The 13233-nt window shown below is 37.3% G+C and overlaps 1 protein-coding gene across 2 annotated transcripts in view; it reads left to right on the forward strand.

Moving 5' to 3' along the window:
- Positions 1–13233, forward strand: part of LOC124781147 — a 179746-nt gene that overhangs the window by 162538 nt on the left and 3975 nt on the right. For both annotated transcript variants that reach the window (XM_047253834.1, XM_047253835.1), the window contains exon 2: positions 5650–7633. In XM_047253834.1, the coding sequence (XP_047109790.1) occupies positions 5650–7633 (1984 nt within the window). The remainder of the gene's footprint in view (positions 1–5649; positions 7634–13233) is intronic.

The following is a 13233-nucleotide window of genomic DNA, read 5'->3' on the forward strand; positions in this document are numbered from 1 at the left end:
CTTGTGCAGATGAAGGCTGTGGCCAAAGGCTTTGAGTAAGTTTCTTTCAATTGTACCTGTCTGCAACTTAACATGTCTTCTTTATGGTAAGTCACAGTCCATTGTGTCTTACATTGTAGAAATCCTAATATGTGGTACTATGGGAAGCAACTTTTGTGAAACACTTCACAGTATTTCACAGAATATGAATGTAGATTTAGATGTATTCTATATGTGAATGGAACTGAAAGAAATCCTGATACGTGGTACAATGGAAAGTACCATTGTGAAACACATCACAGTAGTTGCAGACAGGCACAAGTAAAAGATGTTCACATCTAGCTTTATGCCCCAGCCCACATCACTAAAACACACACACACACACACACACACACACACACACACACACACATGACAAAGGCTCTGGCTGAAAGCTATATGTGGTGTCTTTTAATTATGCCTGTATACAACTTGATGTGTCTTCTTTACGGTAAGCAGCAATTTGTCTTTTCCTACATTGTTGATATTCCTACCCAAGTTTCCATTGTTTGATTACAGAGTATGAATGTAGATTTAGATGTAAGTAAAACTGTACCTTATTAGCCTCTGTTTCTATAATTTATTGGAACAGTTGGCTGTAAATTCTGATTAACATCAATTCTCACATTAAACAGGCTTTAACTCTCCCAGTATAAGGACAATGACTTGGTTTTACGAAGGTATTTTCTTCATTTAAGGTGCTCCCTTTTGTAAAGATTTAATACATAAATAAACAAGAGCCAATGTTTTCAGACTTTTTAAAAGCGGTCTGCAGAAACCTCTGCATTTAGGTTGCTTTATCGCTCTGGTTCCAGTGTTTTTGTAACCATTGGAACACACATGCCAGTCTAAGACAATCGTAACTGCCTACATCATGTGTATAATGTTTCCCAATCTAAAGTGTTTTTTACTGGTTCTCTTTGTTCCTTAATATCAGGCCCACATGTGTGACTCTTCCGTTTATGACAGTATTATGAAAAGGATAGTGTTGCATTACACCACAGCACAAGTGCACGTTAACAGTCTTAATGTGTATTCTTCCTAAAGGCTACTGTGTAAATCACTTGTTATTTAATGGCAGTGGCTGCCTCATTGTGCAGGGCAATTTTCTCAGTCACATAGTGACTTAACAAACTATAGTTATTTTAAGGGGGTTTAGTGTGTCACAAGTTTGAAGGTATACTAATGAAAAATCGTTTGTGGAATACAAGTAATTTAAGGAGTACCGTTACAATTCGGAGACTAAACAAAATACCTAGTCATCAACAGGCACATAAATAATCCTGAGATTGTGGGTGGCTATAATGCAAATCCTTCTTCAGAGCTGTTAACACAGGTGGTGTGTACGAAAGTATGCCAATAATCTTGTAGATAGAGCCATTTCGTATGCCAATAATCTTGTAGATAGAGCCAATGTCCAGAAATGGCACCAGGTGAACAAATGTTCTGGACACTGGGAGACTGTGGTGATCCTCTATTATCACAGGCACAATGAAAGAAAATGTAGATCAAATAGTTAAAAAGACACTCATATATCTCCAAAAATGAAAAATACCTTGCTGGTAGACACTTAAAAAATGATGAAGACTTCCCCCATATTGTTGCGACCTGGTAAAGCGGAGAGAAATCCACACTGCAAGAGGAGGGAACATTATACTGGTTTTGAGACAGGAGAGCTGATTTAATGTTCTCACTGATGTGGAGAAGCAGACGAAAATGTGTGGTAAAATGTGTGTATTTTGATTACAGGGGATTATTAATAAATAGCTAGCAAACTAGGGCACGACGGTTCCACATGTCAGTGGCGGTTTCCCGACAGCGTCTGTTCCACATGTTAGTGGTGGCTGATTTGCGTTTCAAGGCTCCACAACCTTGATCCTACCAACTGGCACATGTCAGACCAAAATACAATTACAAGTAAAATCATGGTTCGTGTATGTAATAACAAAAGTACCCCAGGTGGTGAAATCCACCCACCTAGCAGAAAGGTGGCAACCGGTCTATCGGATTCTGGGGAGACCGGACCTACACGACTTGTGAGTGGATCGGAGCACTCTGGAAAACTTCCCAAAAATGAAGATTACATTGGAACAGTAAACATACGGACACTAATACAAACCGGAAAATTATACACATTAACAGAAGAATTAAAGAAGCTGAAAATCCAAATCCTAGCAGTACAAGAGACCAGATTTCCTGATAATCAAATCACTTCACAATTTTCAAAAGTGGAACGGACAGAAAAATTGGTAAAGGGGCAAACATGCTTGGTATGGCCTTTATGGTCGAAAAATCCTCAGTTAAATTTGTAAAATCTGTAAAAACTATTAGCAATAGACTAATGTTTCTTAGGTTGAAACACAAGAATAAATATTACACCCTAATTAATGTTCACGCACCCTGCAACGTTGACAATAGAAAGGACCTAGACAATGTGGATAAATTTTGGGAACGATTAGAACTTGAAATGTTAAAGATACCGAGGAATGATGTCAAAATACTTCTTGGAGATTTCAATGCACAGATTGGCAGAGAAAAGAAATACAGGAAGACAGTTGGGCTATACCCAGCACACAAATTGACCAACAAAAATGGCATGCGACTAATCCAACTTTGTCAACAATTCAACATGAAAATCAGCTCAACGTCGTTTAATAAGAAACCAAGAAAACAGAAGACCTGGAGATCCCCTATAAGCCAATTGGGAGAATTTCAAATTGACCATGTGGCCATCTCATATAACTTCCAAAAAGAGATCAGAGATATCCAGGTTAGGAGAGGTGCAAATATTGACTCAGATCATTATCTCACAAGAGTTCGGGTCCAATTCACCCCAAGAAGGAAAACACCAAGAATTCCACCAGCAATCCCAAAATTTGACCTACAAAAACTAACAGAATCAGAAACAATTAAAAAATGGGAAAATTCTCCTGCAAACAACTGGGAAACATTCAAGGAAAAAATCACAAAAATAGCGAAGGAGCAAATACCACTGAAGAAGAAGCACAAACATCCATGGTGGAATATGGAATGCGAAAAGGCAATTCAAGTTCGTACAGAAGCCTTTGCGAAGTACAGTTCAAATAAAAATGAGAAAACTCTTCAAAACTTTTTAGAAACACGGAAACTTTCAAATAAACTTATTAGACAAGAGAAGAGAAAGTATGTAACTCAGCAACTGGAATCAATAGAAGCAGATTTTAAAAATTATAATACGCATGGATTCTACAAAACTTTTGCAAACCAAATTAAAGGGTATATCCCTCAAAATGTCTGTTTTCGGAAATCAGATGGGAATCTGGCACTAAGCGACGAAGAAAACTGTGAAGAATTAGCCAAATATTTTGAAACGCTACTAAACTGTCCAGAACCAACAGAAGCTCTTCCAATATCCAGCACTAAAGCCCCGCAACAGCAAGACTCTGTACCGCCAACTGAAGAAGAAATTATCAAACACATAAACAAACTCAAAAATAACAAAGCATCAGGAGAAGATGGAATTGTAGCCGAATTTCTCAAAAGTCTAGGGTCTAACTCAAGAAATGAGCTAGTTAAAATTATTCAAAACATATGGGTTACTGAAGAAATACCAGAAGATTGGAAATGTGCCCTAATACATCCGTTACATAAAAAAGGGGATAAATCGGATGTGAACAACTATAGAGGAATCTCCTTACTTGCCGTCACATACAAGATATTATCAGCTTGTCTTCTTGAAAGAACACAAAAACTGCTAGAACCCAAAATCTCAGATTTCCAAGCTGGTTTCAGACCAAACAGATCATGCCCAGAACAAATTTTAAACTTGAAATTGATTACAAGGATGAGACAAATGCGAAGGAAGCCTACAGTATATGTCTTTGTCGACTTTAAAAAGGCATATGGTTCAGTTCACAGACCCACACTATTTTAAATTCTTGAAGAACAAGGACTGGATAAGAAGACACGGAACATCATAGAGCAGACATTAACAAATACAAAATGCAAAGTGAAATTCATGGGAAAACTTTCAAAATCATTTGAGATAAAAACTGGGGTTAGACAAGGTGATGGATTATCACCTCTGTTATTTAACTTAGTTCTGGATAGAGTCATGGCAGAATGGGAAAAAGGACTCAAAAAAGAAAAGTACTGGAAACCAATATCACTGGGAACCAAAAAAGATGACCTACAAATCCCCTACTTAGCCTACGCAGACGATCTTGCAATAATGGCAGATTCTAGTGAAATGGCAGTCAAACAGATAGAAACCTTAAAAGAGTGTGCAGGAAAAGTTGGCCTACAAATATCTTTTGAGAAAACGGTGTTTACAACAACAAATCTAGAAATTTCTAAGTTACAAACCAAATATGGAGAAATTAAGAGGGTACCATACTTTAAATATTTAGGAGAGATAATTTCTGAAAAATACTCACAACAAGAAAGAATATTAAAAGCTCGTAGGGGTCTAGGGCTGGTCCAAAACATTTACAATAAAAAATGTCTATCTATAAATACAAAAATTAAACATTATAAGTCGGTAATTAAACCAATAATGCTATATGCCAGCGAAACCTTGACACTTAAAAGGAAAACAGATATGGAAAACCTGAAGAAAGAGGAAAGGAAAATCATTAGGAAAATTCTGGGACCAAGATGGACCAAAGAGGGGTATAGATTACAGAAAAATTCTAAAATTGAAGAATATTCTAACATAGAGATAGACATGAGGAAGAGGCGTCTAAAATTCTATGGCCACATAATGAGACTTCCCGATCACAGACTTACAAAAAAAATAGTAAGATACGTAGCATCCCTTGTTAATGGAGGAGAATGGATCAAAAATGTAAAGAAAGATCTGGAATTAGCCAACATTACTACTGAAGACATGAACAAAAGAAACAATTTCAAACTTAAAGTTGACAAATGGGAGGTCAAACCAGAGACAAAAGCGCCGAGAACTGGAACAAAATGGAGCGAAGAAAGAAAAGCTGAATTCTCGCAAAGAATGAAGACCTGGTGGGCAAACAAGAAGAATAAGAAGCCCCAGAAGTGAACCATCTCTACTTAGCGTCTTCCATGTTGGGAGCTTTACGACTAATAATAATAATAATAATAATAATAATAAATAGATTTTTATGAGAAAGTAGAGTTACTTCTCGAAGGACTTTATACAAAAGGTTATGTTATGAATAATGTAATAAACATATACAGATGTCTTTAACTTAGTGACCAGAGTAACAGAATTTAATAGTATACAAAATAAAGAAAAAGCAACCACTCTCTTACCGCTGACTTTTTTACACATAGAAACATGTAACAGAAAACCATATTCTCACTAACTTTTGGGCTCTTGCTCTTTTTCTATCAAAAGTGCACACACAACAGCCACACAGACACCCAAGAGCCTGAAAGCTAGTGTGAATACTATTTTCTGTTTTGTATTTCTGTGCCAGATATCACTCGGCTATAGGTCATTGGCCCCCTATCCTTTGTTTTACGCATTATTCCATCCAGGTATTTCCATTGTTGTTATAAAATTTAATTGTAGTTAGAATTCATAAAAAAGGAGTCATGTAATTTTCTTCTGATAACTAATGTTGCTTTGTCTGATACACACACTAAAATACAATTTTTTGTTTTCTTCCACAGGCATCCACTCGTCACTATGCGAGGTCAAGCGACAGTATCACAGTGAGGAAGAATTTGATAATGGCGAAGGGCATTGGGCTGTTCCTGACAGTGTAGCTTTGGAGGCTGCAGACATGTTGAATACCAGTAACAGACAACCAGGAGATTTTGTTAATGCAACTGAACTTGTTGAAAGTCCCCATGTAGTTGACCTTGGTGGAAAAACACATGAAGAAAGTGGAAATACGACGACCTCACCAATGGAAGAGACATGTAAAGTACCAATAGACTGGCTAAAAGGCTTTCAAGAAATAATTAAGGATTACAGATTCTCGGACGACTGGTTAAAGAATCCAAGGGGTGTGCCCCTGATAGACTGCAGTGCTTTAGTGATCAACACAGAAACAAAGCTTCAATGCCCTCTGCCATCAGTCAACAAAACAAATGAAACAAATGTCTCAAGTTTTACCATCAGTCTAACAGATGTGGACATAAACTTTTCAGATGATGTAAATTTTCCTCTTTGTCCACTATTAGAGAAACTTCTCAATCCAACATTCAATTGCTCTGATAGGATAGAGGGCAATCTGAGAATCACAGTGTGCCATATTCCAAAGCAGTGGCTAAAAGACCAAACTATTATAACAAAACTCAACTGCACAAACAATGGAAATACAACAACTGGAACAGAAACATGTATAATTTCCAAGGAAATCGTCCAGAAAAATATGACCCATATGATGGACTGTGAATCCTCAGATGACAATGGAATAGAGTGTTTAGTCCCCAAAGGATGGCTGAAATATAATGTATTTTCCATTTTGTCTTGCACTGAGCATGAAAATGATACTTTAAGGAATTGCCTATTTCCAAACAATTTAATAACTACTGATACCCCAACGGAAAACTGTGCAACTACAAAAGATGGCAATTCAACAGACTGTCCTATTTACACTGGCATAAACTGTACAAAAAATAGTAATACCACAAAATTACAGTGTTGGACACCACACGAATGGCTGGCAGAAGTGGACAATGCAGCAAAATTAAATTGCACAAATGCTAACAACAACAGTACACAGAAAGTCTGTAGTATTCCAAAAGAATGGCTACGAGGTCAACTGGAAAATTCCAGTGAAAATACCACTGGAAATACCACTAATGAAACAATATGTTACATTCCTAAGCAGCTGTTAAATGACAAGAGTAACATGACTCAGCCAAACTGTTCATCAGATAATCTTACGATGACTTGCCAGATTCCAAATGAAGCCTTCAACATCACAACAATGTGCCCACTGTTTGAAGAAATTAAAGAAACATCAGATGCACTACGTTGTGTGATACAGTATGAAGGAAATTTCACCACTTTTGTTTGTCCCGAATCAGAAGATCAAGCATTACAGAATGAGACAGAAAGCTGTAACACATCAACAGAAGTACTAAACATCAGTTCTACAGATGCTGAGACAGGAACAGAGGACAGTTCTACTACAGAGGATACAAAAACCAACTCCAGCCAAACAACAGAACAATATCATGCAAATGTGGACAATTCTTCTGAAATATCTACGGTAGCAGTGCCATACCTCGTAGACACAACTACAGAAAGTCATTCTAATTCCAACAACGTATCAGTAAAGCTTAACACTGTAAAAGATGAAGATGCATCAAGTGGAGGTGTGAACTATGAAGAAACTGAGCATAATCAAGGCAGTGAAATAGAAATAGCTCAGTCAAGCAATGAACCAAATACTAAAATTTCTCCAGCTGCACCTGGGCAGGCAGAGTCAAAGTCAGATTCAGTACACGAGAACGAGGTTGTACAGTATGAGGCAGCTGCTGCATTGTCACAGCTACACACTGCACACACACATGCTACAGTAAATGAACAAACAGTTACATTTTTACGCCCCACAGAATCTGCAGCCATACTTGTTGGGGTATTCATTGCATTTGCTGTGCTAGGGTATGCTGGACTGCTGATATGGAGAAGAATGCTTGAGTGAGTATAATTGTTTACACTGCTATCACTACATCTCACTTAATCAGCATATAATATGTTCTCACAGATAGGAAATGTATACTCAAAGGTCATTGCAAAACTGCACTATTAACTTCCAATGATTTAGTTACAGCAATGGTAAATGCTTCCAGTTTTTTGTATTTGTGAATGTATTTCTGCAAATCAATACTTAGATGTTACTGAAGATAATTTGCTACGTTTTAAACCTTTCTTAGTAATTTGACAAGCAGCACACTCCAAGCTTATGACATTTAACAATTTATACTATGAGGATAAGAATGCTATCACACCTAAGGATACTGAAAGTTCATAAATATTTTTAACTTTCACAGTGTACTGATGCTCGAAGTCAGACCTCATACTTCAAATTCTACTGACTATGAATACAGAGGCTGATTGTGAACATATTTTAATTCAACAATTTCTTGTTAAATTCAATTTTACAGTTTTTGTGGATCATTTCTGCAACATTAGGTAGTCTAATGAAGTCATTACAAGCCGCTGTTATATATTTCACACCGTCAAATGTTTGTGATGTAGTTTGTTTACCATGTTAATTCACCACAATATTAAATCATCTTAACACGCTACACTTCTCTACATCTACACCTACATTTACAACTCAGTGTAATATGTGTTGGAACTGTTTAAGAGAAAGGTTGAAAGATTAACTGGTTTTATACCATACATTAGTTGCGTTGTGTCTGCAACACAAACAGGACTCAAAATATAGAGTGAATGTTCCAAATAATGAACTGTTGTAGAGTAGCCTTCATAATGTTTTTGGTAATTGTATAAGTGGCAGCTGTTAAAACAGGCATAACAGGAATGATTGAGACATACAGAAATAGGAGGTACTTGCAATTGTGCAAAGAAGCTGCAAAAAGGGAATATTGCCGTATTTATCCCTTGCAGATATCAACACTGCATCTACCCTCTCCAGGACAGAGTGCATTCCAATCAACATCGTAGAATTCCACCTCAATTGGGTATCAATAGTGACTTAAAATAATAACAATTACAGCCATCATATGCATGTAATCCAAATAGGTGAAAATTGCGATATTGCTACTATCCTTTAATTTTTGTCCACAAAGAAATTATTATTGCAGATACACCTGCAGAATCCATATCAACAAGTACTGAAAATAGCAGGATCTGTGCTGAGCTCCAGCTGTGATTTAACTAAAAAGGAAGTAAGAATATGGTATAATGTATCAGGATCTTGATACAGACAGGGTAGTAAACAGGACCTGTTCTTTTCAAAGAAACCATCCCAGCATTTACCAAAAGTGGTGCGGAGATCCCACGAGAAACCTACATGTCGACTGGTCAGATAGGGATTTGGAACATGCTCCTCATGAATGCCAGACAAGCGCTTTGAACTCCTTGGTTAAAGCTAGTTCATCTACATCTAAATACACACTCTGCAAGCCACCCTACAGTGCATCATATACCACTATGACTCATTCCCCTTCCTGTTTCACTCACAAATGGTGCAAGCAAGAAACAGTTGTCTATATGCCACCATAGAAGCCCTAATTTGTCTTACATCTACGTCAACATCTATACTCTGCAAATCACAGTGAAGCACATGGTAGGGAGTGTATCTCATTGTACCTGTTATTAGGGTTTCTATCCATTCCATTCACGTATGGAGTATGGGAAGAATAGTTATTTGAATGCCTCCGTGCATGCAGTAATTATTCTAATCTTATCTCAACAATCCCTATGTGAAAGATATATAGGGGTTGTTGTATATTCCTTGAGTCATCATTTAAAACCCATTCCTGAAACTTTGTTAACAGACTTTCTCACGATAGTTTACATCTATCTTCAAGGGTCTTCCAGTTCTTTTCCTTCAGTATCTGACACTCTGCCATGAATGAAACAAATCTGCAACCATTTATGCTGCCCTTCTCTGTATAGCTTCAATATCCCGTTAGTCCTACGCGTTACAGGCCTCACACACTTGAGCAATATTCTAGAACCAGTCAGTTGTAAGCAATTTCCTTTGTAGACCGATTGCACTTCCCCACTATTCTACCAATAATCTGAAGTCTACCACCTGCTTTACCCATGACTGAGCCTATGCAAACATTCCATTTCATATCCCTACAAAGTGTTAAGTCCAGGTATTTGTATGAGTTGGCTGATCCCAACAGTGACTCATTGATATTATAGTCATAGAATACTATGCTTTTTTGTTGTGTGAAGTGCACAGTTTTAATTTCTGAACATTTAAAGCAAGTTACCCATCTTCACACCACTTGGAAATCATCAGATCTGACTGAATATTGTCGGCCGTTGTGGCCGAGCGGTTCTAGGCGCTCCAGTCCAGAACCACGCTGCTGCTATGGTCGCAGGGTTGAATCCTGCATCGGGCATGGATGTGTGTGATGTCCTTAGGTTACTTAGGTTGAAGTAGTTCTAAGTCAAGGGAATGATGACCTCAGATGTCAAGTCCCATAGTGCTCAGGGCCATTTTGACTGAATATTTATGTGGCTTCTTTCAGATTAACTTTATACATAACTGCATTATCTGCAAAGCATCTGAGGTTATATTAATATTGCCCACAAGGTCATTAACATACAACAGGAACAGCAAAGGTCCCAATACACTTCCCTAGAGTAAACCTGTCAATGACTCTCCATCCAAAATAACATGCTACATACTCCCTACCAAAAACGTCCTCAGTTCAGTCACGAATTTCACTTGGTACCCCATACGATCATACTTTTGACAATAAGTGTAGGTGTGGTAGTGAGTCAAATGCTTTTCAGAAATAAAAAAAAGAATGCATGTACCTGACTGCCTTGATCCAAAGCTTTCAGTACGTCATGTGAGAAAAGTGTAAGTTGGGTTTCACATGTTCATTGTTTTCCGAATCCATGCTGGTTGGCATTGAGGAGGTAATTCTGTTCTTGGACGCTAGTTTTGTGGACACTTCTACTACCCTTCTTGTAGACGGGCATGAACTATGCTTTTTTCCAAGAACTGGGCATGGTTTTTTGTTCAAGGGTCTACTACAGACTATGGTTAAAAAAGGGGTTAACTCAGTCACACAGTCAGAATACAATCTGGCAGGGAATCTATCTGGCCCCGGAGCTCTTTTCAGTTTTAAGGATTTCAGCTGCTTCTCAAAATAACTGCCACTAATACTTATTTCATTCATATTTTCAGAGTATGAGGATTAAATTGGAGCAATTCTCCTGGGTTTCCCCTTGTAAAGGAATATTTGAAAATGGAGTTAAGCATGTCAGCTTTTGCTTTGCTACCCACAATTTCAGTTCCTGTCTCATTCACTAGGGCCTGGACGCTATCTTTGGTACCACTAACAGTCCTTACATACCACCACAATTTCTTTGGGTTTTGTGAAAGCTTATTTGACAATATTCCAGTTGGCGGCAGTAAAATCATTTTGTAGTCAGCCACAAATGCTGGTTCTCTAAATATTCTCAGTAGTGTTTTTTCATGAAAAGCATGTCATCTTCCTTCCAGGGATTCTTATGTGAGTTCATGAAGCATCTGCTAGAAGTCATTGTAACATATCCACTGGAAACTTCATGTTCTAGGAACTCTGAAGTAATCTCTGTTATATGTATTTTGCCCTTCATAGATGTAGGAACAAATGGAAATTTTACAACAAAATAAATACTGAGACTGAACACTATATTTCAGAGGAAAGATGTCTTATGAGCTAACATACACAGAATGAAATATAAAAATGCAGTATTAAGATTCAAACTAAGCTTTAATAAGAATTTGGTTGCTCAAGAGAGTAATACATTCATAACAGATTATTATATTTGTATGCCAAACTCTGGTGCCACTCATGGAATATCAAACACAAGCCCAATAGGATTAAGGTAGAAAACTCTAATTATTGTGGTCCTTAAGGAACTGGAAACACAGATGTACTCTGCAAGGACAAATATTATTTTGTGGTCAATGATATATTTACACACTGGAGCAGTCATTATCTTGTTTCAGAGCACACAGATCTCTTTTACCGGAGATGGCACCCAAACAGATCAGAGTTGCAGCTTCATTCAGTGATATCTCATTTGACATGCCTGATTTTCCCAGATTAGTATACATCATGGCTGATTGTCTACAGGAAACTGGGAAAACACAGTCAGTTCACAAACGAGACTCCTTACAAATCAGTTGTGCGTCATCACATCTTAGAATATTGCTCAGTTGTGTGAGACTGATAACAGATAGGCCTAACAGGGGATACTGAACGTATATAAAGGTTTGTTGGATTCATGGGAGAATGTTGAAAAACTTGAATTGGTAGACTCTTGAAGATGCAAATTGTGCTGCAAAAGCTGCTTACAAAAATTCAGAAACCATTATTAAGATAAGAGTCTAGAGGTATTCTTCGGAGCCCTATGTATCTCTCCTGTAGGAACCATAAATACAAAATTAGACTACTTACAGTGTGCACAGAGGTATTTAAACAGTTATTCTTCCCAAATTCATATGTAACTGGAACAGAAAGAAACACTGCTGTATGCTTCAAAAAGATTTGAAAAATATGTGGGTAGAGACAGATAAGCAGAATTGTCACTCCTAATGGCCCAGTTCATATGTGAACAGACCGTTGCTAAACACTTTTTTTTTTTGTGAGAGCTGCACTTGCTGTTGGTTATCCCAAAACTAATCACATCCATCCTTAGGCTTTGAGCATGTCTATGAGCAAGCTTCACTGTTGCCTCCATGAGGCATTTTATATCAACTTGATCTTATTCCACAGCCACCAGACTATTAGAGGGTGGAAATTGTAAAGCTTTGCAGTGTTGATCTACCTCTGAACTGTTTCCAGACTTCCAGAGATACAACAATTTGTCAACCCAACGTGACAAGCTAATTATTTAGGATGCTTACAGTGACCATATCACAGTAAAATAATATTAACATATCAGTGGTTCGTAAGTAACTCGTAATACAATTCATAAGCATTCTATAAAAATAGGTTACTCTACAAGAATTATACTTCATAATTTACAGTAGAGTAGCACTGTCACAACTGCTACATCATGGAATTTCAAAACAAGCAGTAAAATCATTATTTTATATTAAAGTCTCCTTTAGTTCATGGCTTTTATACAAAAAATAAGGGAAAGGCAACCACTCACCTAGAGTGAACCGATGTTTAGAGCAAAGGAACACCTAATAGGCAACAGCATTCACACTAGCTTTCAAGCTCTTGCTCTTTTTCTAGCAAACACACATACAAACAAACAGACACCCAAATACAAACTCTCATGGCAACAAGAGGGTTTTCTTTCATTTGTGTTTATTTCATTTCTAAATATTTAGGTTCTGGATAGGTTTTTCCTTGTTTTCCCATTAGAAGTAGTTTATGATGAACAGTGGATTCTAATATAACTCTACCACATTGTTTCTAAACTCTTAGAGCTGCACTTGCCTTTTACTTTTCTTTGGCTCTTGAGTTCCTTGATCTTCATTTCAATTATTCCAAACTTTTTACAAATCTGTTCTTAATACTGATAAGTACAGAAATTACAAAATTTTAGTACTAAGTATTTGTGCAAAGGACTGCCAATTT

Source organism: Schistocerca piceifrons, chromosome 1 (genome assembly GCF_021461385.2).
Source record: "Schistocerca piceifrons isolate TAMUIC-IGC-003096 chromosome 1, iqSchPice1.1, whole genome shotgun sequence".
Classification (NCBI taxonomy): Eukaryota; Metazoa; Arthropoda; class Insecta; order Orthoptera; family Acrididae; genus Schistocerca; species Schistocerca piceifrons.